This window comes from Culex pipiens, chromosome 2 (genome assembly GCF_016801865.2).
Source record: "Culex pipiens pallens isolate TS chromosome 2, TS_CPP_V2, whole genome shotgun sequence".
NCBI classification, from domain to species: Eukaryota; Metazoa; Arthropoda; class Insecta; order Diptera; family Culicidae; genus Culex; species Culex pipiens.
Window position 1 is genome coordinate 1,385,588 of NC_068938.1, and position 23,410 is coordinate 1,408,997.

General features: G+C 36.1%; 1 protein-coding gene across 6 annotated transcripts in view; it reads left to right on the plus strand.

The window, feature by feature from the left end:
- Positions 1-6,869: 6,869 nt before the first annotated feature.
- Positions 6,870-23,410, plus strand: part of LOC120427085 (protein nubbin-like) — a 175,899-nt gene continuing 159,358 nt past the window's right edge. For 2 of the 6 annotated variants that reach the window (XM_039591926.2, XM_039591929.2), the window contains exon 1: positions 6,870-8,190. Coding sequence is in view for 1 of the 6 variants with exons in the window: in XM_039591932.2 (XP_039447866.1) it covers positions 8,184-8,190 (7 nt within the window). In the remaining 5 variants the exon portion in view is untranslated. The remainder of the gene's footprint in view (positions 8,191-23,410) is intronic. The other 4 variants (XM_039591932.2, XM_039591927.2, XM_039591930.2 and 1 more) reach the window with 4 other exon arrangements.

Sequence of the window (23,410 nt, forward strand, 5' to 3'; positions counted from 1 at the left end):
TCCCCTCCAAACCACCCCACTCACCCCCCACACCCCCCCCCCCACACCCCCCCCCCCCCCCCGCCCCACCCTCCCCTCACCGTCCTCCCCACTGCACCACCAAATACCACCTCACAAACACCTACACTCCATCCCTAATTTCACTTTCATTATATAGATAAGAAGATACCATACATTACAACATAAACAAAATTTTTATTTATATATAAAGATAATTTTTTTTATTATTTTCTCTTCTTGTCATAGTATGTATTTTATATATGTGTAGATCATTTAGATGACAATATTCTATCTATAAATTTAGTTACGACGAAGCTTTTTTTTTTAATACTATTAAGTATATTAACCTACTGGTCCCCTCTAAAACTACAATTAAACTCCCTCTTAGAATAGACAGACTAATTGATGCTTATATGTTTGATACTAAGAAATAATAGTGATTGTACATAAAAATTGCGCAATGCTCGGAGAGGCGATTTATATTTCTCGCATTCGTGTCCCTAATTTACTCCCCTCCTAATATTATAAGATGGCATGAGGTTATAATAATATAGTAGTTTACTGCAACTATATGTTGACGATTTGAGTTATTCAGGCCTGATTAATGTTCTAGTCCATCGTTAGCTTGCATACAATTTATTTCTACCCATACTGATGTCGCGAGCTTTACCCAGATTGTTTTATATAAATACGAAGAGTTGCTGTTAAAAATCAAGTTTGTGTCAACGAGTTCCATTACAACATTTGTTAAATGACACAGGTCCCGAAAAAAACTACATAGCTCGAGTGAAATATGTGCAAGAGACTCAATGTGAAGCTGTTACATGAGTATGTATAGTTATCTGGAATAAACTCGTTATATATCAAAAATCATGAGAAATTGTAATTACTTTTCTCTTCTCACTTATAAGCATGGTATACTAATCCTTAATCATTCTTATCGGCACCTAACACAGCTGTAGCGATGTACGAAGTCTTCGCAGTCTCTGTATATCAAATCGCCAACTACCTCATATTCCCCTAGTACAATACATAAAATGACAAAACAACACCTCTCACCTTCGCAACTAATGAGTTTCTAGTACAATAATAATTAGAAAATGTGTTTAGCATATGTCGCTGAATATGTCTGCTTTGCGTGTAATTGTTTAGTTGATCATGAAATGAGTAGTCGACTATTTTCGTAGGCCGGTCAGATATGACAGGAGTATCGGATGTATGTTTCAATCGACTGGAACATTGTTCCCAATACTAGTAATCTGGATTGTATAACCTAGAGTGTTAAGGTGACATGTAGAGTGATGCACGCGTGTGTGTAACATGTTTAGTAGTACTCATTCGTTATGATAACTCGCTAAATCGCATCAGTTAATATAAGTTTCATGAATGAACTCCCACCTCCTCCCACCCTCCACCCCTCCAAGTCCGATTGTCTCGATAGTTATGAGAGAGAATTTAAGTAGAATAAAACATTTTGTGTTTCAATTTGATTCTCCATGAGTGAAAATCCAGAGTGAAAGCTGTCAATACTCACGAAGTAATATGAATATTAGATACTGGTCTGAGTCATAAGAGCTGTTTATATTATGTGGTGGTAGTACTCGATAGATGACTTCTTTATGAAACTATATCCCTCGCGAGTAATGTGCAACTTACTTACTTATTAAATGATACAATTGCATAGAATGCAGAGCTGTAAATATACTCTGCCTACAACAATGAAACATGAAAAACATAATGAATCAGAGAAGTAAAGTTGTCTTTCTTTGCTAGAACAAAATGTGTAGCCTTGACTAAAATGAACGCTCTTCTGCTACACGGAGACCAGGAGTCTAAACAACTTTTGTGTGTGTAAATGAGTGAAAAAGTTCTATAATTGATAGTGTTGTCAGCATGAAATTGGGTGCTGGAAACTGTTCATACTTTTACAGCATTGTGTTTCAATGTGTACTACTTTTCAGTGCATACAAGATACAGCTCTATGAAAATTGGGGAAAACATCCCAAGTGTTCTAGAATTTGATCTTAATACGATTATTGAGGAAATGACACTGACAAATCGAATTTATCAAATGAGTTATGTCATGTTGTTTTGTAACACATCTTTTAGTGGTCGTGTGTTGTGGTTTCGTGAATTGTCAAGAACAATGGTTTATGTATATAATTATAGATTATAATATTAAATATATTAAATTATATAAAAATTTAATAAAATTATTATTTATAAATAAAAAAGTCACTGAAATTGGAACTCTGTTTGTCACATGATACGTCGTTCGACACGATGCCACTCTTTAGTCCGATCACTCTTCGTCGATAAATAATAAAGACTTAATTGGTGCCGCCGCTACGGTTAGCGAGTACATAGTGAAGAAACACCAACAAGAAGATCTGGTGGTTTGCTTTCAGCATAAACTTAAATACGTTTGATGATTTGAAAGTATTAATCCTAACAAGGTTAAAACTTACATCAAAACTTATTATTACATAAAATAATTATTAAAAATTTCTTCTGTTTTTTTTTGTTTTTAGACATTAATGACAACAAAAGAACATTCTTCTTAATATGTGATCGGCCTGGTGTTAGATGATGCTTACTTTGAAGACATTCGTGTCCTTGAACAATAATTGCCTATGCTCTTGTTGTGATTGTTTTGGGGCAAAATAATTTTATTTACTAATAATAGATAAATTAAATCTGATTGTGAAAAAAATGAGAAAGTACGGCCCACCTACTGGCAAATGAAGGTCCTGCTCAAGTATTTGCTAAGACCGGATGTGAATCATGTTTATTTAGTCATGATGCATGAGAGTTGAGCTATGGAATAGAAAGTATTGTTGTATACTTATTGTTATATAAGAGTAGTATCCAGACCCCTGTCACCTTCACGATCGTGACCTATGATATAATATTCACGATGTGTGCATATGCTAATATATATCTAAAGTGTTTTCATTCAAGTTATTGACTCCCTTCAGCCTGTACCCCCTCACACGTGCATCATCGCAACTAACTGTGTGTATCATATCTTGTTTTTGTTAATCGAATCAATTTAAGAACTAGCATGAATGCTAATACATGCTCTGTGTGAAATCAGCTGCACGCTTAAAGTGGCTTAATGTGTTACTGTCTAAGATATGTAAACGAGAACTTTATAGAATAATGACGTATTGAATAGTTTGTCTTTATGGGCCCTTTTTGTAAGTGAACCAGAACGGTAATCATAGTTGTGCTTGTGAGTAGAGTTTGTAAGATAACACTAGTTTTTTGGTGTTATGTTACTAACTATTGTGTTCTCTGTAGCTGTCAGAATTCTGTAGATCGCTATTAATTGGTGGTATAAACGAATTGGTAAATCATTTGATGTATGCGATTAGTAAGAGTCTAGACTTAGAACGTGTGTTGTAAATATACGATATTCAACTTAAAACATACTTATTTTACATTGATAATTGTATTGATGTGAGAGTTTTTAAGACTTGTTTAGTCTTTATTTGCTAAGTATTGTGATACTGGCTTCGACTCGTTATTGTTTATTTATATGTGAGACGAAATTGATATCGTAACTATTGCTACTAATTAGGTAACTACATATTGTAACCTGTATTAATCATTTACTTTCAATTTTTATATGTAAATTTTCGGCAGAGCGCTTTGATTGGAAGCCTAAATATACCCGCTAAAAGTAAATAGTAATTGATAAATCAGTATGTTAGTCACAAGAGAGCTGTCGTCGCTCTCAAATAATATGATTACTCCGTTGCCGCTCTATCGCTGGTATAGCAGAATGTGTTCCAGACGTATCTCAGTAAGACTCCTACTCCTTCTCAACAACATGCTACAACATCATTCTCCAGTACCTCAGACCACTCTACAGTTTACTAAACACATCATCTCACATCTACTTCAGGTCTTATCTATATAGTTGCCGATGGATCCCTGTTGAAATACTATCAGACCAGCTCATAAAGCTTGCTCATAAGGTAGTAGCCAACAACTTCCGTCCATAAGATAGACATGCCCGCTGTGATGACGTCACCGTGTAAAAAAATACGCCAAATATTTTGTCTGACGCATCCAATCCTAAACCCAACTCGACTTCTCTGCTCTCCTAGCATGACATAATTACACAATAAATCTCTCATAGTGCTCTTATAGAACTATTGGTGACTGTATATAGCACATAGACTCAATACTGCTTGTTTTCACTGAGCTCAAATGCCTCATCGCCTTTAACGTTCTCATCACCTAGACCACGCTCACTTTCTCCTATTCAGCGCCTAGCTAGACCTAAAGATCCTCCTCCACCCTCTGTCTCTAAGCAATTCTGCGAGCGCTGTACGATTTGATAGATAGAGCGTCTCTCTAGTGTCTGGTCTATAATTGTCGTCCCCCCCCCGTAACAAAAAAATCAACCAATTCACGATTCGACTGCACTCGTATACATCGTCGCGACTTGCGACCCGACAATCTCCTTTAAAATTTTCGAGCCCTAACATAACACTGATCATGCATGCGGGTTATACTACCTGATCCTCTAGTCACAATTGCTTAATACTAATAGTTCCATCACTACGCATTCCACCTATCACATCACCCTTCTATGACATCAAAAACTTCGATTCCACTCGGCTAGCCATCTTTCGTACCAATCCCCTTGTTTTCATTTTTTTCATTTGCGCTTGTAGTACAAATCCCTCATCGATATTCTCCATTTTTCTTTATTTAAATAAAATATTGCATCACAAAAACATAGGCATTTTGTTCAAGGACAGAATGTCTTCAAAGTAAGATCAATTCTACACATGCCGATCAATTTTAATGAAGATGTTCTTTGTTTGGTTCTTAATGTCGAAAGAAATTTTTAATTAATTATTTTTGTAATAAATAAGTTTGATGGACGGTTTAACCTTGTAGGATTAATACTTTCAAATCATCAAACGTTTTTAAGTTTTGCTGAAATCAAACCACCTATTTCTTGTTGTTGTTTTTTTAACCCTCTACTGCCCAAATTTTTTTTTTCGAAAATATTTATTTTTCCCGTGTTTACACGGAGAAAAAAGAGTTCCCAAAATCGTGAACAAGCGTTCATGAAATTGAGAACCACGAACAAAGTGTTCAAATTCCATGGTACGTTTTTGAAAATCGTTCCATGGAATTGGAACACTTTGTTCGTGGTTCCCAATTTCATGAACGCTTGTTCACGATTTTGGGAACTCTTTTTTCTCCGTGTAGGAGGTCATTTTGAGCAACTTTTGTTCTGCGAAAAACTTTACTTCTCTTGTTTTATGTTTTTCATGTTTCATTTTTAGTATTTTAATTTGCATTTATCTTGTTTAGTTTATGTTTGTTTTCGGTAGTATTTGGCCTACTCTACCACCTAATATAATTATATTTCGCCATTCTAATTTTTTCATGTTTTTACAGTCACTTTTTCCATTTTTTGCATGTTTTTCACATTTTCTGCTATAGAATCGCACCATCATCATTTAAATTGCAAAAAAAATGCGTAGAGGCATAATCTGGGACACTATAAAAATTACTGCATACTTCTTTTTACTGAAAATATTGAAAATGTTAGTGAAAAACACAGCCTAAGTTGACCCCTAAAAAAATGTCATTTTTAAAAACATTGGCAAAGTCACATAAAACAAGTTAAATTTTCTAAAATTTTAAGAGTTCTTCTTTCCAGTGCTTTTTAAAGATCAAAAATTGGTTGAAAAAATGATTTTTGGCGATTTTTCAAATCGAAGCCTAGAGTCTAGAGGCGGGTTTAGGTTGTAGAGGGTTAAGTAAATCATTCTTTTGTAAAAAAAGGAATTATTACTCAAGTTATTCTCATAACTCTTTGTCAGCTCACGTTATGCTGTAGGGATGTTCTAACATAGGAAAATACATGCATTATAAATTGCTCAGAAGAAGAATAACTAGACGAAAAAAAACTTTAAAATTTTTATGCCATCCTCTCGCGCGCATTCATTTTTATGTAAAACAGCCCCCCTCAGAAAGCACATAAAAATCCATGTACCCTCAAACACACAGCACCCGATAGAGCACCGCCGCCACCACCAGCACCATTGGCGTTGCAGCGAGAGAGCGAGACGGGGAATTCGCGCGCCTTCCGTCGCACACACTCGCTTCATTATCATCTATTTAGCATAAAAATGCGCATACAATATCGCGCATTAAGCCTGAGCGCGCGCACCTCTCTGATTGGAGAATAATAATATGAATATGATTTCTCTCCCCCACCGTAGCCGTTTCTTTCTCGCTCGATTCGCTCATTTTCCACTCACTCACTCACTCGCACAGGTTTTATGTTTTGAAACGCCGTTTTACAGTCAAAGTTGCCCCTTCGGCACTTTACAATACATTTAAACGGGGGTGAGAGAGCGAGGAAAGAAGAGAGAGAATCGAACAAAAAAATCTCGGCTCCCCCTGGCTCGCACACACCATCAAAGTAGGCGCAGGGGAGCGAACACCCTCACAGGTTTAAACAAAAAAAAGTTAAAAAGCGTCGCAGCAACCGTTGCTTTTTTATCAGTCGTCGGACGGGGGAGCCCACCACCACTACAGGTGAAGTTTGGTCTTGGTAGCAGCAGCAGGCCGTGAGCGGAAAGCTCGCGCTCGAGAGCGCGAGAAAACTTGACGAAAGGGGGATACTCAACGAAACAATCGTTATCAGAGAATACTCTCCCTCTCTGGAAAACTCATGGCCTGCCGCTGCCTGTCAATGTGTGCGTTTTGGGGTCTTCCCGGGAGCAGCAGCAGCAGCAGCGCGGGTGGCCGCGCGCGATCTTATTGTTTTCTTGGTCCCCCCTTTTCGCTGTCAATTTCTTTCGATCCCGCTGGCTCCGCAAAAGGCGCTTTTGCTAGTCCGATTTGACGTTTCGGTGCAAACGCATGTGTGCGGGTTGCTTGGTTGTTGTTTTCGCCGGATTTTCGGTTTTTTTTTGCGCGCGCGTGATTTTTCGCGTTCGTTGTTTGTTGTTTGGCGATGCTTCGCGTTTGATCGTCGCGTCAGAGAGCCTACTGAGACTGAGGGCGGCGAGGCGACGACGTTAGATGTTTTGTTTGGGGTGGCACACGCGCGCGTGTGAGTGTGTGTGCGCGCGGGGAGCTTCAGAGTGGGAGGGAAAATTCGAGCCACCCTTGCGGAGATAAAATGAGAGAGAAAGAGTTGGCATGACTCCCCGCCAGCCAGCACAGCCTACTGAGCGAGCTTTTTCCGCTTGCCGACGGTGAGGAGGACACCGTTTTTTTTTGCTTTTTTTCGGGGGGTCCAGCGACGGAAGCTCCGGAAGAGACGAAGGTTGCGCCTCGGCTATCTATTTGATTTTTATAACTTTATTAATTAGTGTTGTTCGAGTCGAACGATGATAGATTGACAACAGGGGCGAACTGCTCTCGCTGTATTTGTGTGACTCCGAGCGACCGTCCAGTTTTCGGCTCACCGACTGTAGCGTAGTGGTGTGAGCTTGATTCGCCAGCCGGTATCCGGTTCGATACTATACTGTGACAGCCCCCTGATAGTCAGGCCATAGTGCTCGCGGATTGTGGCCGCGCTTACGGAACCGCTGTCTCGGATCTCAAACCAACCCCACGGGACGGTCTCTCGCGCGCGCGTTTAGTAGTGTTGGCGAAGGGGTGCGTGCTAATGAGAAAGGATATCATCTGGCTAACCACCCGCTTCCCTTTCCCTCCCTCCACCCGGAAATCGGAAAAGTGTGTGCGTTTGTGTAACAGAGAGAGAGAGAGAGAGGGGGTGAAGATTCGGGGGTGACCACACCGACAATCAATTAGCCCGGAAGTCCGGAAGAAAACCAAGAAGAGAGATTCTGTTGGTGTGTGAATGTTTGTTGATGTATTAATGATTGCAGCCGGGAAAACAACAAAGTAGGCTGACAAATTATGACAAAAATGCAAATGCAGCGTGAGATGTGCAGCAATGAGGGGACAAGTGCATCGTGACCAGTAGGCGAGACGAGACAAAGTGTGTAACGAGGCACGATTGCTGCGATTGGAGAAGAAACATTGTCGGGGGAGATTCGCAATTGCCGTCGGCAATTGCAGTTTCGCAGTGTGCTTGGATTGAATTGTTGTGTTGAATTGGGCTGGGCAATGCAATTGGTTGAATTGATGTAGTTGAATGAGAACGATATTTGTTATTTGCCGACGGATAAATGAGTGGTGAGTTTTTTTTTAATTACATAAAAAGTTCAATTTATTGTATTCCTTTGTATGTACTTTTGAAATGACAGTTTAAAATTTGATTTCAAAATCACAATGTTTTTTTTATTATTGTGGAAACTTTGTAAAGAAAAACCTTTTAAATCCACCTAGAGGTGGTATCAGTCTTGTTTCAAAATAAACAGCTCTGTAAAAATATGGAAACCAAAGAAATTTGTTTAAAAAAGGTGAAAATCAACTTAATTTTTTTTTCTGTGGATTAAATGCAATGTATTGAAAGAGGCTATAGACTCGGGTACTTTAGGGATCGAAGTCGGACCAGCAAGTTCTGAAGAGAGCGAGTCTTAGTCGAAGTCGGCTAATTTTCAACAACTTTTTAAGTAAGTTTTGGCTTGTGTCAGAGTTGGTGGAGTCGACATAGTTGAAGAAGCTAGCCGCAGGGTGGCCACCAGATTTCGATCTACAATTTCCCGAGTATATTTTTCCAGTTTGCTCCCAAGATCTGAAGGAACTTCTCCGGAAAGTTTTTATATCAAATAACAACGTTTTTTTTAGTCTGACGTTATTATCAAAGTACTTTTTGAACACATGCACTTAATACTATTTTTTTATTTCTCAAGAATTTTATCAGTTCAATCCAAATCCCTAATTTCTATTATGCTTGGGATTTTTTATTTCAATGCATTATAATTTTGCCAAACTTAAAATCAATTAAAATTCGTTTTAGTTTTAAGAATAAGATAAATTACATAATTACTGTTATGTTGGAAATGGCATTTACTATTTCAAAATAAGGTAGAAAAGATCAGCAAAAATGCATAGTTACCAATATTTATGAAAATACTTTTCAACCTTATTTAAAAAAAAATTATATTAGTTGGCCAAAATGGTGTGAGTACTTTCTCTTTAAGCATGACTTTCATGATTAGAATATCGGTAGAAATATAAAAAATAACTTCAAACGCTAAAACCTAATTTAATCGATTTTCTATCTTTGGCAAGTTTGTAGGTATTGATGGGATGAATTCCAGAAAAATGCTGTCCTGTTATTTCAATTTTTCATATTGAATAAATAAGAGAATTGCGCATATTAAACACTTTGGATATTTCTTTAATTCTTTTAAGTTATAAAAAAAAACAAAATGTTAAAAAATAAATCTAGCGTCCCGTTTTTTTAACAAAACATAATTTCCCGATTTCCACAGAAATAAAGTAAAAGTTTTTTTATAATTAAATTTCAGATGAATTTCCAATGAAACCCAACAAGAACAAATGATTGTTTGTATTAAAAGTGAAATTATTTTAATTTAAAAGTATTTTATTTTGAAATATTTTAGTTTTCAAATTTATTGTAATTTGTTATCAGAAGGCCTCGAAAAAACACTTTGGTTAATCGAATCACGAAAAAAATCGTTGTTTTATTTTTTATGGTCTCGTGGCGCAGGGGTAGCGGCTTCGGCTGCCGATCCCGATGATGCTATGAGACGCGGGTTCGATTCCACCTTATCAACTGAGCTTCTATCGGATGGTGAAGGAAAACGTCGGTCCCGGTTTCTCCTGTCTCGTCAGAGGCGCTGGAGCAGAAATCCCACGTTAGAGGAAGGCCATGCCCCGGGGGGCGTAGTGCCAATAGTTTCGTTTTCGTTTTTCGGTCGAGCTTAAGATTGACCCATACACCACTCCAAAATGCTTAATTTTTTTAAATCCATGATGGCGGCCAAAATGGCGGTGATAACATATTGAAAATCACATTTTTGAATTTCAAATGCAATCAAATATTCAAATTTAGCTGAAATGGGTTCGCAGAATTCAAATTAAATGTTAATAAGAAAATAAAAATTACAAAAAAAATGTTTCGATTATTCGAAGTCTCATACAAACTTTCGGATAATTGAAACTTCGGATAATTGAGTCTGGACTGTACTTCCCACCAATGAAAAAACGGCTAATATTCACTTTTGGCAAAAAAAAAGATATTGGCACCAGGCGGTAGAAGATGTTCCAACGCATCTTCTGAAACTTGAATAACTGAAATAGTCTTTAGATTTGGCTGCCGATTCGAAAAACCAAACGGCGAATATGCCACTCTTATGGGAAATTGCCTTGACGGAGATTTAATAATAGCCGAATTTTCAATTATGGGCAGTCTACCTCTCAGAAAAACCACTCTGAAAATAATGTTGAATTGTGAAGCTAAACTGTCAAAAACAGGATTTTCAATCTGCTGTTTTGATTTGTGGTTACAATGTATTGGTAGTGATATTTTTTCAACAGGGCATAACATTAGGAAAATCGAGGCCAGAATAGACAACAGACAGATTGTGTCTTTGAGAAGATTTGATAGAAAAGTGAATGTTTTGAACCGATTGAAATCTAAAACATAAAATACACTAGTCTATTGAATCCACAAGGTGAATCGATCCAAGTGTTTAGCCGTAAACACACATTGCAAGAACCTTAAACTCACTGTTTACTTTGATTAGAAAACTCTCTTCCACGGAACCACGGTCCCAGCAGGCCGCGGCCGATCGTTATCAGCGCCTCTAATGCCCAAGTGCACAAAAATGAGGCAAGGCAAACGTGTGCTCGCTCACTTGACGGTGAGACGGGTGACACACAACGAAATCGATTAGTCAGGTGCGATTGAATACAAAATGCCGACTGTTTTTCGACGTCGTCGTCGTCGTTTATTACACTTTGCCATTCACTTTTGGGATATTCCCCGTTCGTCCGATTATGATAATGATTGCGTGACTTTGAGGCGCGCTGACGTGGAAGGAAGCCACCACAAAAAGCCGGAAATGACTCGACTTGACACCACCAACTTATTTTTTTTAAAGAAGGCATTGGATTTTGATGCAGATTGGTCACATTTCCAATTAACGTCCAATTAAAGAAACACTGACAGCGGACATCTTGACCAATCATCGCACCGAAAAAGTCGGCGCAAACGCAATTGATGTTGTCGCTTACAGGTGGAAATCTGGCCGAAAATGAAAGTTGTCAGATTTCTTACCATTTATCGTGTCATTTTTCTTCTTCTTCTAAAACGCTACATTGCTGATAACAACGAGTACAGCACAAAGTAGGCCCATCGTGGCAAAGGTAAATATTTGAAAACGAAAAACACGACAAATTATGCGCGCGGCTTGCTTAGAGAGTTCGTCAGTATGTAAACGTGTCAAGTCGTGGCGGTCGTGTTCTAATTTATTATTCATTGATTTCACCTGCAAACGCAGCCGAACCTCCTTATCGAACGCTTATCACGCTGATTTCGAAATGTTAGAAGAAATATAAAGGAAAAAAAGACTTTCTTGTCACGATGGAATGTCGTCTTGGGAAGCATGTGCCAGTCAGTGACACATTGTTTTTGAAGGCGCATGTTATCATTATTTTTTTTATTTCAGGAAAATTGAGCTCATTTGGCAGATACAACTGATATGCTGACAAAGAGGGGTGTTGAATATTGATTGGTAGTTAAGAGGCAGTTTTTGTAAATATTGCTCGGTTTGTTCTAGAGGTCGTATCGAGGTGCTCCGATTTGGATGACACTTTCAGCGTTTGTTTGTCTATACATGAGATGAACACATGCCAAATATGAGCCCTCTATGACAAAGGGAAGTGGGGTAAAACGGGCTTTGAAGTTTGAGGTCCAAAATACATGAAAAATCTTAAAATTGCTCGCATTTCCGTAAAACTTTATCAATTCCAACTTTCTTAGATGCATTCAAAAGGACTTTTGAAGTCCTTTAAAATGTGCTATATACATTCAAGATTGGTTTGACTTTTTCTCATAGCTTTTGCAAATTACTGTTAAAAATGGATTTTTTTAAAACCTTAATATCTTTTTGCAACAGCCTCCAACACCCATACTCTTATAGGTCAAAAGTTAGGGAATTTCATGGACTATAAGCCTATGGTAATAACTTTTTGGCCAATCGCAGTTTTTCTCATAGTTTTTCGATTTTTCTATAACAAACATTTTACAACGTTAATTTATGACCTATAGGCTGCCATATCGGCACTTTTTGGTCTCAATTTCGTCATATTTGGAATCCTCGGACAATTTCACGTATGTTAGAAGTATTGGAGTTGTAAATTTGATTGAAAAAAATGCCATTTAGAATGAATTAAAATATTTTTTAACATTTTGTCGGATTAGGGGTAAAACAGATATTCGCCTACTTGATACAGCATTTGACGTATTGATCACAGAATAAACCAAATCTAACTTTTTTCAAAAATGTTTTATTTAATTATTTTTCAAAATCAAATTTACAACTCCAATACTTCTAACTTACGTGAAATTGTCCGAGGATTCCGAATATGACAAAATTGAGACCAAAAAAAGCCGATATGGCGGCCTACAGGTCAAAAACTAACGTTGTAAAATGTTTGTTATAGAAAAATCGAAAAACTATGAGAAAAACTGCGATTGGCCAAAAAGTTATTACCATAGGCTTATAGTCCATGAAATTCCCTAACTTTTGACCTATAAGAGTATGGGTGTTGGAGGCTGTTGCAAAAAGATATTAAGGTTTTAAAAAAATCCATTTTTAACAGTAATTTGCAAAAGCTATGAGAAAAAGTCAAACCAATCCTGGATGTATATAGCACATTTTAAAGGGCTTCAAAAGTCCTTTTGAATGCATCTAAGAAAGTTGGAATTGATAAAGTTTTACGGAAATGCGAGCAATTTTAAGATTTTTCATGTATTTTGGACCTCAAACTTCAAAGCCCGTTTTACCCCACTTCCCTTTGTCATAGAGGGCTCATATTTGGCATGAGTTCATCTCATGTATAGACAAACAAACGCTGAAAGTTTCATCCGAATCGGAGCACCTCGATACGACCTGTTACACATTGGTGAAAAACTCGCTCTTAAGTGTGCAGTCTGAATATTAAGAGCACTTAGGAACACTATATAATGTTTAGTGATTTAATTTATTTCAAAATGAAATTAATGATCTTGAAATTAATTTGAAAACAAAAACAACATTGAATTCAACTTGTAAAAACATCTACCATAGTCTGATAATATTTTGTCTCTGATATCGTTGACTAAAAAGTGCCCTCAGAATTGAGAGCAAGTATTTCTATACTTTGGCTCAATTCTGAGGGCAGATTTATATTCATATTAAGCATTATTGCATATTTTTAAACTTAGTCCAAATTGGCTTAAAAGAATGTTTTTCAGAGCTCAACGTCACTATTCTTTTAAACCTAATCCTGAATTGCTTCGTTCAAAAAACTGATTTGAAAGTTTGCTCAGATGCTGTTTCTTAATTTGGTCGTAAAAGGTGTAGATTGCGTGATTATTTTTTGGTGTTTTCGATTAAGTTCCTTGGCAAGCTCAACATCATTCCACGAGACCACAAACAAAAAAATGTAAAAAATATTCTTGAAAAGTTTTTGAAATTTTCAATATTGTATTAAGAGCGAGTCCACGAACAGGGCATACCCCTTTGTATGGGATGTCGTTTGGACCTCACCAATCTGCCTGAAATTTTCAGGGGTTGTTTGTACATATAAAACTAGCATCTGGCCAAACAACGGGAAGTGGGGCAAATCGGGACACAAAGTTTGAAGGTTCAAAAACGTCAAAAATCTCAAATTTTTTAAAGGTTTAAAATGCATGAAAATAAACATTTTTATGCATGATTCTATTGTAAAATTGTCTCAGGAACACGAATATGATAAAATTATCACCAGAAAATGGGATTTAAGGGGTCCCCCGAGCAAAAATTTACAACCAAAAAATTCACTAAAAGTAAAAGTGTCAATTTAATACGTTAAACTGCCTTACCCAAAGCGTTCTCATCCTCAAACGGTAGTCCCAGATGTCCCCTACAAGCTGCAAGTCGAACCGAGTTGATATCTGGATGGAACACTTTTTTATTCGAGTTTGAAAATTATGCTATTTTTTCACTTAAATGCCAATAACTCCCTTTAAATTTAACCAATTGGGATGCTCTACCCTGCATTTTGTTGCATTTTTCAAGTCCTTTCAGATGCATTTTGAATTTTGAAATTAAATTAAATTTTGCCTAAGTTACAGCCTTTTTGAGATTTTTGACGTTTTTGAACCTTTAAACTTTGTGTCCCGATTTGCCCCACTTCCCGTTGACCTAGAGTGCTCATATTTTTGACAGATGCTAGTTTTATATGTACAAACAACCCCTGAAAATTTCAGGCAGATTGGTGAGGTCGATACGAGATGGGCATGCTTTGCTCATGGACTCGCTCTTAATTCAATCGTACATTTCCAGCTAAATTTCTTTATTCCACAAAATTCCAAAAAGATTGCGAAAGAACAAATTATAATTAAATAACGATGAACAAGTTGCATTTAATGAGAGGAAAATAAGACAAAAATGTAAGGATATTTTAATGATCAATAATGTTCAACTGGTTACAATGCAATCCATGTTGAAATCAATTTTACCAAATATTTTTCTATGCAGATGTAAAAAAATTGCAGTTAATGAAGTTTTGTCAAAAAAAAAAATAAATTAAAAACTCAAATTTACCTATTGATTAATTTAGGAAAATAATAGAATTTGAGTATACTTATGTTACAGATTCTACTTTTGATGAATATGAGCTCATCCAGTTTCGTTTTGGAGATGTTCTAGCAAATTTAATTTATAAAATCTCAATTACATTGAAGTAGCTAAAACATAAATTCAACTGACCGAAATTCTTCCAAATTTTAAAATACAACTTTTTTTTTCAAGTAAATGGTTTGTGTCACGGGGTTTCATTTTGTTTCTTGAGCTACTGATAATTTTAAGACACTTGTTTTTTTCATAATTATGCTAAAGGAACACATTTTTACGTTTATTTTCAGCAATGTTCAAAGTATCGTGAAATATTATTTTTTTGTAATTGTCATGCCGCGAAATTTCTTTTTTTTTGCCGTAAAAAATCGTAAATTTCAACCAATCCAAAAATTGCCTCTTCCGATTTGCAAAAACCCTTCTTAAGACAGCAAAGCTCCTGAATGGCACTCTTTCTATTAAAATTTATTTTCCACTTAATTTTGCGATCTGGACCACACTCAACCAAAGTGCTATGGTTCAATTCTCGTTGTTTTATCTAAATTTATTTTTACAAGCCGTTTCTCAGAAACTAGTTGTCCGCTCTAAACCCCCTTCCTAAAAAAGGAAACCAGGGGAACACCATTTACATCTGAGACTCAGTTATCCGAAGGGTTGGAACTTTGAATATTCAAATTACGAACAAAAAAAAGTTTTTCGATTTTTTTATTTTGTTACTTTTAACATCAAATTCCAATTCTACGACCCCAATATTGCCAAATTTGAATGGTTGATTGCCAAGTTGATTGCCCTAAAAACTACCAAATGATAATATGATAACATCGAACAAAAGTAATATCCGAAGTGAAATTCGAGGCCTTCGGATAATCGAGTCTGGACTGTATATTATTTATTTGCGTCGAAATTCGAGGCCTTCAGATAATCGAGTCTGGACTGTATATTATTTATATTTTTTGCGTCTAATGTAGGCATAATGACACTTTGACGTCTAATATACTTTCTTAAAATCAATCGATATGAAGGAATAAATATCTAGTGGGAAATGGGTACGCAAATTTATCTCAAAAGTTATGCAAAATAATTTATCAAAGCAGTGAGAATCCAATTTGATGATTCTCACTGGAATTATGACTGAATTTTTAACCTTTCAAACGTAAGCAAAATTTCCCCTATATTAAAATAAATTTATTTGCGGAAAAGTCCTTCACGAAGTCAAGTGAAATTCGAAATATTTTACTGAAGGTTTCATGTACAAATTAATAGATGTATTTAAAAGTACATAAAATTGTACTCTTTTGTTATTTCCCCATCAAAGATTCTTCCTGCCGCGATAACACTAAATTTACATGTTTTTCAAAACAAACCACAAGCAACGAGCGACCACCACCCTTCTCGATCAATATTCGTCAATTTGACACGCAGAAAAGGTGACCGCTCCGATCAAAAAATCAGCCTGCCACACCAAAAACACCACGTCAGAGCGGCGGCCAAACAAACCGTGACAGCTAACAAGCAGGCGGCGACGACGACCGGCATCACAGTAGGCCGGACTTGAGTTGACTGACGGAAGGAGCCCGAGGAACGTGTGTGAGTTTACGGAACACGGTACAGGTGCTTCTATTGGGAGTTGTTTTCGTACGATTTCTTACTCCGTCTGATAAGGTGATAACCGCATATGAGTAAATAAATGATTTTAAAAATTGTATGTAAATTTACCGTAGGGTTTGTGGACAAGTGAAATTGTATCAACCGAAGCAAGCCGCGGAAGGAAGCCCTCGTTGAGAATCGTAACAAAGAAAGAACTTCCATCCAAGTTGGCCAAAAAGAGCGAAAAAACCCCGGCGGCTATTTACGCTCGGCACTCGTTACCCCGCCAGGCCCGGCTTTGATTCCCTTCCCGGTCGCCGGTTGCTTCGATGATGGCTCGGTAAAGTGAGTCGCGGTTAGCCGCGTCAAGTACACTCACTCACACATACGAGTTCGAGCAGCACGTGAAATGTTTTCGGGATGCTGCTGCAAGGAAAAGCAAAGCTTGCTGAGATGATGATGTTTTCTTCCGCGGAGTTGCCGCGAATTTGCCGTCGGCGACCGCAACCGCGGCTTGGTGGCGCTCCTTTCGCCCCGGACTTTTTCGGTCTCTTTTGCACGGCCTGCTGTGACGTGTCCGTCAGTCAGTTGGTCGTGTTGGTCGGTGAGATGTGTAACAGGACCATAGTTAGCGGCATTAAGTTGCCCCTGAGAGCGCGGTCGGTGGCGCGGTCAGTGACTACTTTGATGATCTCTTGGCCAATGATGGCCGATGATGATGGTCATGACGTGTTGATTTTGGGTGGTTGGTTTTACGCATTACGGACGCCGGTAGAAGATGAGAGAAGGGGGACGAAGTTAAGGTGGGCAAAAAGAAAGTATGGCGTAATCGGCGGCGTTGTCTTAGGAAGTGAACTCGGTTGACCAATACCAGCACCACCAACACTCAATGAGTAGAGGGCCGGAGGAGATAAACGGACCACGAGGATGTGGAACGAGTCGTGCGTGACGACTGCTGGCTGGCTGGCTGCTGGGTCGGATTGATTAGTGAATGGTCAATGGTGGAGGAGGAGGTGGGGGTTGTTGTGGCCCACCGGAAATAGATCAGCTGATTTCGCTAAGATGTGTGTAGGAAGATGAACACGTGTTTACGTGCGAAATGGTTGGTAGAGATAGTATCAACAGTTTATGGTCAATGAGAAGTTAGACGTCACTGTTTTGTGAAAGAACAATCCTCATAATAATGAGCTTTTTTTTTTAAATTTCTGGTTTATTTTTGTATTTGACTGATATATTGCGAGTAATTTCTCTATGATCAAATAGGTAATTTTACAGCACCAAACACTCATAAAACGTTTGCAATTGTCTATACAAAAATACTGCAGTCGAGACTCGATTATCCGAAGATTTGTATGAGATTTTTTTCGTGTTTAATATTGTCTTACGTTTAACATGAAATTTTAGTTAAATTTGAACAGTTGATTGCCTATTAAATTACAAAATGTATTTTTTTCAGTATTTCATAACCGCCATTTTGGACGCCATCTTGAATTTAAAAATTTGAAATTACTTTATAGTAGTCATACAGTAGTAGGTCAAACAATAAAAAATTAGACATTGAAAGAATTTAAACACCAATTTTTGATATATTTAAATAATAATGTATATAAAAATTTACGACCTTTTCAAATGTCAGGCTAAATTTTTGAAACTTTAAACTACTTTATCTACTTTATCTTATTTAGTATCTATCTAACAACAATTCATTTCAAATTGCAAAATACATTTTCAATTTTTGCTTATAAAAAGTATCACAAAATGCTAAATAAGTTGTGACAATCAGGCTATTTTAAATTAAAAAAAACATTCAAATTTCGGATTTGCTCAAGCATTGCGTATAATTTTGAGGAAGAGTCTCGAAGTTTTTGTTTTTTTGTAAAAGCTTCAAAATGCTCTATTTGATAAAAATAAACAATATTCAATGCATCAAATATAAATTATTACCGTTTGTAGTAGTTTTTTCAACACAGATTAAATTTTTTAACAAAAGTTATAGTTGTTTTCCTTCTGTTTTTTTTTTTAAGAAATTTTAAGGGGGTTGAATGCTTGAAATAAAATTTTACAATCGCCTTATCAAATTGTAAATGTTGATTTGTATACACATTTTTGGCGTTGAGGCCAATATTATAAATCATCACAAAATATATCGTAAAATTCACTTTGAAATGTTTAACAGGAATTTCAATCAAAAAGTTTTTAATTTCCCAAAATTTCAATTTATTTAAATCTTAGATCAATGGAACAACCATTCTTTAAAAAGTTAGACATTCGCGAGGGTTTTTTAAAAGGCTTACATTTTTTATTTATTATCTGGTCATTGCATTTTTTTTAAGTTTTTGTGTCCTAAAAAAATCCCCAAATATCAGAGAGCAACAAAATGATTGCTGAAAATTTATTTTTTATTAAATAAACCTTTTACAATTGATTGTAAACTATTCCAAATTATTGTGATGTGGACTCTCTCTGTGTCGACATTGAAGGGACCGTCAAGAGTGGGAGGTATCAAATTATAGAACGAAAAAATCAAGATGGAGCAATATTGATGTCGAGAACGTTTTTTTTTATTATTTTGAATCTAATAATGCACTTTTGAACTTTTTGCAAATTTTGATGTTTGAGACCACAGATTAAAAATAAAATAAAAAAAGAAGCCATAAATTAATTGATATTTTAGCATTTTTTAGGAGTAGCATAACTGTAATAATGTTTTAAATATTTTCAATACTTTTTGCTTAAAATTTGTTTAAATTAGACTTGAAATTTATTTTTTATTATTGAAATTGAAACTGAATAATCTTAGATAAACTATTTTTCACACAGAAATGTTTACTAGGTTCATTGATTTTGACGAACATAGAAGTTTTAAATCTTTTGCTTATTTCGCAATTTGCATGCCATTTTGCATCATTCTAGCAAAAGAACAGCACAAAACCCTATCAAAGTCAAGGTACACGATCTAATTTGCTTAGTGATTAAATTTAAATAAACCACCGGCTTCAATATCGCCTCAACACTTGAACCACTTTTTATGAATATCGAGTGCGCCGCTTTATCAGCTCAGCTTTCGTCAGAAAACCTTCTTTCGTAATGCTCACGACGCGCTTGATAAGACCAGAATGGATCCACACCTTTTTTTCTACACTTGATTATTTGTTAGACTGCTCTAATGGCAGGAAATTTCGATTAGGAAATGTGTGTTCATAATCAAGGGCACTACCGGCTTGAGGAAGAACCAATTTGAGACGTTTAATTTTCTGCGTCATTATCTTTCCGGGTTTTCCAAGAAAGAGAGAAAAAAATCGTCGATTTTTCGTCGAAATTTTAGTTAAATTTGAACAGTTGATTGCCTATTAAATTACAAAATGTATTTTTTTCAGTATTTCATAACCGCCATTTTGGACGCCATCTTGAATTTAAAAATTTGAAATTACTTTATAGTAGTCATACAGTAGTAGGTCAAACAATAAAAAATTAGACATTGAAAGAATTTAAACACCAATTTTTGATATATTTAAATAATAATGTATATAAAAATTTACGACCTTTTCAAATGTCAGGCTAAATTTTTGAAACTTTAAACTACTTTATCTACTTTATCTTATTTAGTATCTATCTAACAACAATTCATTTCAAATTGCAAAATACATTTTCAATTTTTGCTTATAAAAAGTATCACAAAATGCTAAATAAGTTGTGACAATCAGGCTATTTTAAATTAAAAAAAACATTCAAATTTCGGATTTGCTCAAGCATTGCGTATAATTTTGAGGAAGAGTCTCGAAGTTTTTGTTTTTTTGTAAAAGCTTCAAAATGCTCTATTTGATAAAAATAAACAATATTCAATGCATCAAATATAAATTATTACCGTTTGTAGTAGTTTTTTCAACACAGATTAAATTTTTTAACAAAAGTTATAGTTGTTTTCCTTCTGTTTTTTTTTTAAGAAATTTTAAGGGGGTTGAATGCTTGAAATAAAATTTTACAATCGCCTTATGAAATTGTAAATGTTGATTTGTATACACATTTTTGGCGTTGAGGCCAATATTATAAATCATCACAAAATATATCGTAAAATTCACTTTGAAATGTTTAACAGGAATTTCAATCAAAAAGTTTTTAATTTCCCAAAATTTCAATTTATTTAAATCTTAGATCAATGGAACAACCATTCTTTAAAAAGTTAGACATTCGCGAGGGTTTTTTAAAAGGCTTACATTTTTTATTTATTATCTGGTCATTGCATTTTTTTTAAGTTTTTGTGTCCTAAAAAAATCCCCAAATATCAGAGAGCAACAAAATGATTGCTGAAAATTTATTTTTTATTAAATAAACCTTTTACAATTGATTGTAAACTATTCCAAATTATTGTGATGTGGACTCTCTCTGTGTCGACATTGAAGGGACCGTCAAGAGTGGGAGGTATCAAATTATAGAACGAAAAAATCAAGATGGAGCAATATTGATGTCGAGAACGTTTTTTTTTTATTATTTTGAATCTAATAATGCACTTTTGAACTTTTTGCAAATTTTGATGTTTGAGACCACAGATTAAAAATAAAATAAAAAAAGAAGCCATAAATTAATTGATATTTTAGCATTTTTTAGGAGTAGCATAACTGTAATAATGTTTTAAATATTTTCAATACTTTTTGCTTAAAATTTGTTTAAATTAGACTTGAAATTTATTTTTTATTATTGAAATTGAAACTGAATAATCTTAGATAAACTATTTTTCACACAGAAATGTTTACTAGGTTCATTGATTTTGACGAACATAGAAGTTTTAAATCTTTTGCTTATTTCGCAATTTGCATGCCATTTTGCATCATTCTAGCAAAAGAACAGCACAAAACCCTATCAAAGTCAAGGTACACGATCTAATTTGCTTAGTGATTAAATTTAAATAAACCACCGGCTTCAATATCGCCTCAACACTTGAACCACTTTTTATGAATATCGAGTGCGCCGCTTTATCAGCTCAGCTTTCGTCAGAAAACCTTCTTTCGTAATGCTCACGACGCGCATGATAAGACCAGAATGGATCCACACCTTTTTTTCTACACTTGATTATTTGTTAGACTGGCTCTAATGGCAGGAAATTTCGATTAGGAAATGTGTGTTCATAATCAAGGGCACTACCGGCTTGAGACGTTTAATTTTCTGCGTCATTATCTTTCCGGGTTTTCCAAGAAAGAGAGAAAAAAATCGTCGATTTTGCATAAAGAATTAATAATTGGTCAATCATCCTCCGCTTCTGGTGCTGCTGCTCGCTCGGTATCATCGTCAGTGAGCCGAACTAATATCAAAATTGATAAAATTTACCCCCAAAACATTCCATTCACATTCCCGACACCGGAACACCGGAAAGAAGAGTTTCATCAATGAATGAATCACGCGTAAGAGTCTTTATCGCACAGCTTTTCAATTTTTCAAAGGTTGCTGTTCTTGTCCGATAATCCCAGTAATCGCCCATCGCAAAATCGATTAGCGTTGCACATGTTTGCTTTGATGGATGAAAGGGTGTGTTGGCTCATGGCCTACTCCAAACTCCAACTTCCTGAGATCACACAGCTGTAAGGTGTTGATAGGAAAGTGGTGCATTTTGAGCAGGGTTGAAGTTGTTTTTGAAATATTTTTTTCTTTCCTATTTTGATAAATAGAATAAAATTTAGTTTCCGTACAATTTTTGTGGAATGTATCCTTCAAGTACAACCCTGTTACTGTGATTGCAGCACCCGTAGAGTTCATTCATGAAAAAGCAACGTTCCTCACACACTTTTTTCAAGGCTCACTTTGCTCAATCTTAAAGTTCCGAACCAGAACCGCAGGCCAGCAAACAATTTTGAGTATTATTATAATAAAATTAAATATTTCTCGCATCTCTTATTACAGTGTTTAGCCCAATTTTCTCCGCTCCATTCAAGCTGCTGCTGCTGACTGGCGGAAATTCTGGGAGTTTGCTTACTTCATTCACGTTCGCTTTACTATTTTGTTGTTGTTGTTTTTTTTTTCATCTCACACCTTCCGCGGATCATCTTCTCAGCAGCTTTTTTCACCCTCCCTCTCTCACCTCTATCTCTATCTCGCTCGTCGGTTCCCAGAGTCGTTCTTTTGTGCGGTAATTGATGGTAATTTTATAATTTATAACGCTTACAGAAACTGCTGAGTGTATGTTAATTCCTCCCCGCCAAAGTCGTCGCCTTCGTCGTTGTCGTCGTCGACTCATGGCTTGCTTTGGAATGATATTTGGCGGCCTACTGCGGGTTGTTTTCGTTTTACTAATGAATGGGTTCAAGTGCGTGCTCGAGCACATCCCGCCCCCCGAAAATTGCTCATTAAAATATGAATTTATTAAAATTGAAACGGAAAAACAATATTCATGAGATTGCTTTTCATCTTCAAAAAAAAAAAAAAAAAACAAAACCTCATTCTAACCAACCTGGGCAGGTGAAGAAAGCCAATAGAACGAAAATGCTTATAAATTATATGCGTTTATTGCCTATTTATTTATCCTTTTGTTTTTTACACTCTCCTTTCTCCTTGAGCAAGCTTAGCCGGTAGTCGGGGCCGTTTGTTCCGGGATGAGTCTGGGGTTTTCTCCCGGAAGAACGCAGGAACAAGTGCACGGTGTTAATTGAATTAATTACAGAGGGCCCACTGCTGGTCTGACTTGTGGCGGTTTGGGATTAGACCCGCGTGGTGGTGGTGGCGTTTTCTGTGTTTATGGCCGTGTTTTGGCCCATCCAAGTAGCCCATTAATTTACGGTATCGATGGTGATAATTGGAGAAAGGTTCAAATTTGATGTAATTAAGAGGAAAATGATGGAATATTTATGGAAAGTATGTCATTTGTTTCGAAGATGCAGGATTGGCAATTTGAATATTTTTTTCATTTTGTGCTGTTATTTTGACTAACGATGGGTATTTATATTCATGTGTAGGTCATAAATCTCATTAACATCTAAAATATAATGGATGTCTTCATGAATTTAATGATTAAAATGCATTCCCAGTAATTTTAGTTATATATTTTTTATTGTCTTTCTACAAAGTAAGATTATTTTTGGGTCCAT